The sequence below is a fragment of the Sphaerodactylus townsendi genome, linkage group LG07 (assembly GCF_021028975.2).
Source record: "Sphaerodactylus townsendi isolate TG3544 linkage group LG07, MPM_Stown_v2.3, whole genome shotgun sequence".
Classification (NCBI taxonomy): domain Eukaryota; kingdom Metazoa; phylum Chordata; class Lepidosauria; order Squamata; family Sphaerodactylidae; genus Sphaerodactylus; species Sphaerodactylus townsendi.
The window spans coordinates 96,505,166-96,511,165 of NC_059431.1; the positions used below are offsets into that span (position 1 = coordinate 96,505,166).

Below are 6,000 nucleotides of genomic sequence, written 5' to 3' on the forward strand. Positions count from 1 at the left end.
GGGGATGGTACTTCTGTTATTTTAAGCAAATGTGTGGGTGACACGGAAAACTTGATGAGCGAATACCATGAATTTACATGCAAGAGAAAGATGCAGAGCATGTCTTAGAAGACAAATGGATCAGATTAGTTCTCGACTGAAAGAGGTAACATTCTTAGGTGATATCCTCACTGGCGATTAATCCTGGGGTAGTCACCCGAAATATCCAGGTTCCCTCGAGATCTCCTCACAGACGAACCGTGGAACACCGATCAGTCCCGTTTCTGGCGCTCCTCTCCCCGCCCCGCCCCTTTATCAAGGGATTTTCCTGGACCTGCTTGTATGTGCACCTTTTTGAAAAAATACTCCAATGGGAGCTAATAGGAGATGAGGGCTACACATGTGAGGGTCCATAACTTTGGCCCTCATGAACTAAACTTCACCAAACCTGGGTGGGTATCATCAGGAGGGTCTCCAGAAGATACTCTGAAATGTTGGTGCTGCTAGCTTAACAATTGCACCCCTGACAGCAGGCACCCCCCACCCCCACCACCAAGGGGCAGGCCTAGACATCTTCACTAGAAACATGCTGCAGTGAGGATGTTGGAACCTGGATGAAAAGGTGCCGATTCTTTTGAAACTTGGTTGAATCTAGATTAAATTTTCAGTGGGAATTCGGCCTTAGATTGCCACCACAGTGGACTAGGTTCCAGAATACTGTAAAGAAAGGGTTTTTGGAGGTGAGGGGTGGAAAAGATCATGACTAGAATCAGGCAGTGTTATAGGCCTTACAGGTACTGAAAGTGCATTTGTTTCCCTCTGAGTGGCATGGTACATTCTGCGTAGAGATTTATTTATTAAAAGTATTTATATCCTGCCTAACTACAGTCCATATTCAAGGTGGCTTACAAAATCCAATATAATCCAATAACAATAAAACCAAATATAATATAACGTGATGAGAAGGGGGAGAGCGATGCTCTACAGCTTTCAATTTTGTACCTTTGTGGCTATGACAGAACTATCACGGCCTCTAATGTATGTGATCTGTTCCTAGATTAAACCGGTTGTATTGCATATTTCCCCATAGGTATACATGCATTCATTCCAGTGTAAAAATTTTGTAAATGGAAAAGCTCAGATAAAAATAAAGCCAATTGTATGTGTTGATTATGTGTCAAAACGGCAGGGATCAAGGTTTCGATTTGGTGTGTGTGTGTTTTGAAAGCTCTATAAAACCTGCAGACCTTATTTGGTCAAAGACAGGAATGGGACGAGCAGGCATCACTGTGAGCATTGTCACCAGATTTTAGGTGTGTGTAGGAGGAATCTATTAGCTGTCTTCCACATGAGATAAGTTACTGACTTTTTTCTAGTGCTGAAGGAAGACTAAAAAAATTGGACTGACATCAGTAGTAAAGCTGATTGGCAGCATCGGTCTCACAGAAGTCGCTGTCCAGCAATTACGTCTGTTGCTCTGCGCATATTCTGGAAACCTGCTCTCCACTCAGCAATTTCTATTTACGTTGGGGACAGGGAAAGGAAAAGAGAAGATCCCAAAGTGACATATCTGCCAAGAGCTGACAAATGAAAAGAGGCGCCATGTACATCAAGTAAACAAAAAGATCACATTCCAGAAGAGCAGTTGAGGATCACATGCCAAATACACTCGAGCAGCTGCTTTTCCAACATGGCAATTTGCAGGAGAGGAGACAGCAGGAAATAAGTGTTTGATCCTTCCCTTACCCACCATTTTCCAACTGAAACCGCCCCCTTCCCCTGTCCTCTATGGGGTTCTAGTTGCGCATTCACCTTTTCTAGGGAAAAGTAGCAGATGGAGAGAACAGCTAAGTTGATTGTTGCAGGTTTTCTGGGCAGTGTGGCCACAGTCTGGTAGTTTTTGCTCCGAATGTTTCGTCCGCATCTTTGGCTGGCATCTTCAGAGGCATGTCACAGAAAGATGCTCTTTGCTGCTGAATTTTTGTCTGCAAATTGTCACCTTCCTATCGCTCAGGCCTGCCTGATCTCATCAGTTCTTAGAAGCTAAGCAGGGTTGGTTGGCCCTGGTTAGTGCTTGGATGAGAGACTACTAAGGAATACGAGGATCACTACCCAGAGGAAGGCAATGGCAAACCACCTCTTGTTAACCTCTTGCCTTGAAAACCCTACAGGGTCGCCATAAATCAGCTGTGACAAGATGATACTTTTTACACACACACAGCCTCTTGGATACGGAAAAGCAGTGGGGTCTTCTCCATTTAGCCCCCAGAATGCTGCTGGAAAAACAGAAAAGAACAGCATGGTGTCATATATGACCCCTTCCGCACATGCAGAATAATGCACTTCCAATCCACTTTCAATGAACTTTGCAGCTGTGCGGAATAGCAAAATCCACTTTCAAACCATTGTGAAAGGGGCCTTCATTCATGTATGGAAGGGGCCTTAGACAAAGCAACAGACTGCTACACCTGCAGGTAAGATTCCAACTTCATGACTGTCTTAGAAAGGGGATCATAATGGTCCAAGGAGCAAGCCAAAAGTTCAGGATACTTCCTTGGAAATAGGGGGTAGAATGTCTGGAAATTAAGTAACACAATAAATGTTCCTGCAACTTCTTTTCTAGATATCAAGCATGTACAATAAACTTAACACCACAAAATCTCTGCTCCCCCCCCCAAAAAAAAAATGTTAAAAATGTCCAAATGAGGGCCATCTCCAGGCATTTGGAAGACTGAGGTAGAGAATACAGGATGAACCTGCATGCCACTAATTTGTATATGTACCACTAAGAAGAGAAGAAGAAGAGTTTGGATTTATATCCCCCCTTTCTCTCCTGTGGTGGGACACCGTGCTGGCCATAAGCAACTTCCTTTGCCCCCCCCCCCCCCCCGGCCACACAACAAACACCCTATGAGGTAGGTGGGGCTGAGAGAGCTCTGAGAAGCTGTGACTAGCCCAAGGTCACCCAGCTGGCATGCGTGGGAGTGTACAGGCTAATCTGAATTCCCAGATAAGCCTCCACAGCTCAGGCGGCAGAGCTGGGAATCAAACCTGGTTCCTCCAGATTAGATACACGAGCTCTTAACCTCCTACGCCACTGCTGCTCTCTAAATCATATATGTACCACTAAAGAACCAAACAGTTAACTTCAAGTATTCCAGTTGTATGTAATATTATACACATGTTCAACCTTTAATATTCAATCCAAATGGTTCCACAATAGATGTCCTTATATCTTCCTACAAATCTGGCATAAATGTCCTTATAATATCTTGGTACAGGTATAGTTCACTTTATGGTTGCTGCACTGTTTGTTTAGGGGTACATATGGGATGGTTAGGGTTTAATTAATATTGCACCACCCTGATTTTTAGATCGTGTAGTAGACTAATTTAACATAGAGCACAAATTGCTGGGGAATGAAATGAATGGCAGCTTTTGAACAGCAATGCAGAAGTTTCACAAGAGAGCATCTGGACACTAAAGGTGGCAACCTCGTATTTGGGTCCAAGGGTTTCCTACATCCCATAGGTAAGTTACACAGTTTCGTTCCCCAGTAAGGTATGGAGAGTATTAGGCCAGCCAAGTGGGCATCGCTGCAGCAAAACACACACCCCCCCATTACAAACACATTTAGGGGGCAGACCAGCTTTAATTGAAGACCATACCAAAGCTCCCATGGATTGTAATGGCTTTCTATTATACTCTTAATAGTATCAGCAGTTTGTTTGCAAACTGAGGCATCGTGAGGGAGAACTGTTTCCCCGTCCTCCTCTCCCCTTTAAATAAAATTCAGCCACAGCACGCTGCAAAAATTTGACCTGTGTGTCTTGGGGGAGTGGTTAACCCATTCCCTTCCTGCTGCATGCCCATTCAAAGTTGTGCCCCTTACCCACCTCCCCCTGCTGCTTCCACACCTGTGGCAGGAAAGATAAAGGATCCCTCTACCTTTTCCCTTGTATGGAAAAATGGATGAAGAAGCAGAACTAAAGCCTCCAACTCCCCTTCTGCAACCAAATCCGCAGCAGCCCCCTCCACAAACTTCTTGGCAATTTGAAAACATTTAGTACAGAACCTAATTATGGAATTGGATACAGCTCACAACCCAGCGCTGCACCTGCAAAGACAATTCTGAGAACCAAAGGATTCATTGAATTCCTTGGTACTTAGACCAATTGCTCCTTTCGCTGTTGATATTTTACTGAGGAAACTACCTGCCCAATTACAGCTACGTCTTGATCAGGCTGACTCAATGGGGAGGCATGCTGGGCAGAACCTTTTTGTGAAATGTCTACTTGGAAGCAAAGCCCATCCCATATAACGGGCCTTCCCTCCTAGTCAGGCAGTTACAACCAAATGAAATGGGGATGCTTGGGTGCATTTTAAAGCCCATGAGTCCCCAAAGGGAATCTGCTGGGTAAGAAAGGAAACAAACAAACAGAAGAGTGATTTTATATCAGGCATAGCACAGGGGAAAGGGACAGAGCTGGGATGGCCTGAAGCGTTTTGATGCAGAAAATCCAGATGGAAACATGCATGCTAATTAACGCAGGCACAGTCCACTGACTGGAACGTGCTTGTCTCCCATTCATTGCAAGGACTTTAAAAAAAAGTTTTATGGGGCAAAATTTGCCCATGTTCATTCAGCCAAGCTTTAAGGGCATCCCCAATCCTAGCGTTTATGGGCCCTGGATTGGTATTTTGTCCCTGCAAAAGAAGCATTTGCATCCAGGCCTTTGGGGGGGGGGGGGGGACCAAGGTAAACAAGATTGCTCTATTGCCAACTGAGTGCCAAGGTATGAGATGCAGCGTCCAGTCCAGAAAGCTGGGTTAGGTACAGAGTTGGGGGGAGAGCCTAGTTTCACTTCCAGCAATTGAGGGGAGGATGCTGCCCTTGGCAAGGCTGTGGTCTGGTAGGAGGGACCCAGTGGTCCTTTCAGCTGAGGCGTGGGCACTGGGCAGACATGGGGCGGGATCGGATGTGCCGCCTTCGCTTTCATCGCATTGAGGGCGACGGAGAAGGGGCCCTATTCAGCGAAACAGGAAACCCCCTCAAGTCTCTGCCAAGGGGAGAAAGCACCCCCTCTGCCCTCCCCTCCCCGGGCTTCTGGTTTACCATGCAAGGTGCGTCTCCATCCTAGCAGCCAGCTGCGGGAGGGGGCGGCAATTCCCCTGCAAACGCTTTGCCAAGCATCCAACAGGGGAAGCGTGCACCTTGCCTGGGGGTATGTGGGTGCAGTGCTGCTATCTGCCAATCACTCCTCTGCTCACCACCTAAAGGGACCGGGGGGGGGGGGAGAGGAGTCCACAGCCCATGCACGCCCGATGGCGCTGCAACGGGAGGGGGGAGGACAATGGTTCTCCTCCCCCCGCCCGGGAAGGCAGCCAGACCCCCGGCGTCCCCCTGCGCTCCCAGCTTGCGCTTGGCCCGGGGCTGGCCTCCCCTCCGCTCCAGACGGCGCCCTTTGGCATCCGCGCCAGGCGCTCTCCAGCCCCAGCCATGCGCCAGGCCCTTCCCGCCGCGCCGCCGCTGCAGCAGCAGCAGCCCCGGCAGTGCCTCGGTCCGTATCCCCAGCAGGGCCCGGCTGCCCACCCGCCCTGCCTTACCGACGGTCCGGGAGCCGATGCAGCCCATGCTTGTGGCCGGCGGGCTCCCTCCGGCGAGGAAGAGGAGGCGTCAGCAGAGGGGAGCGCGGCAGCGCAATCGGCGAGTCCCGGGCACGGTCAGTCCCCCGGGCGGCCCACCCGGGGCCGGAGGGAGCTGCTCATGCCGCTCGGGGGCGAGCCTTGCAGCCAGCCAGGCAGGGGGTCCCGGCTCCCTCCCGCGGCCAGGGACGGGGGAGAGGGGCTCGCTCGTCCGCCGGGCAGCAGCCAGACCCGCCTCCCGCCGCCGTCTCCTTCGGCCAGCCGGGGTGGAAGGCGCTCCCGGGGCTCCCAGCGCAGGAGGGCGGCGGGAGGCCGGGCGGAGGAGGGCGGCGGAGATTGGGTGAGCAGCTCCGCGGCACCACCATTGGCTGAGCC

General features: G+C 49.9%; 1 protein-coding gene across 3 annotated transcripts in view; it reads right to left on the reverse strand.

Annotated features, from left to right (window-relative positions):
- Positions 1-5,719, reverse strand: part of FAM131B (family with sequence similarity 131 member B) — a 64,847-nt gene extending 59,128 nt beyond the window's left edge. For 2 of the 3 annotated variants that reach the window (XM_048504500.1, XM_048504499.1), the window contains exons 1-2: positions 5,587-5,710; positions 1,792-2,255 (exon numbers count right to left, since the gene is read on the reverse strand). In XM_048504500.1, the coding sequence (XP_048360457.1) occupies positions 1,792-1,903 (112 nt within the window). In that variant the 5' untranslated portion in view covers positions 1,904-2,255; positions 5,587-5,710. Of the gene's footprint in view, positions 1-1,791; positions 2,256-5,586 lie in introns of all 3 variants that reach the window. The other variant, XM_048504501.1, reaches the window with a different exon arrangement.
- Between the last annotated feature and the right edge of the window lie 281 nt (positions 5,720-6,000).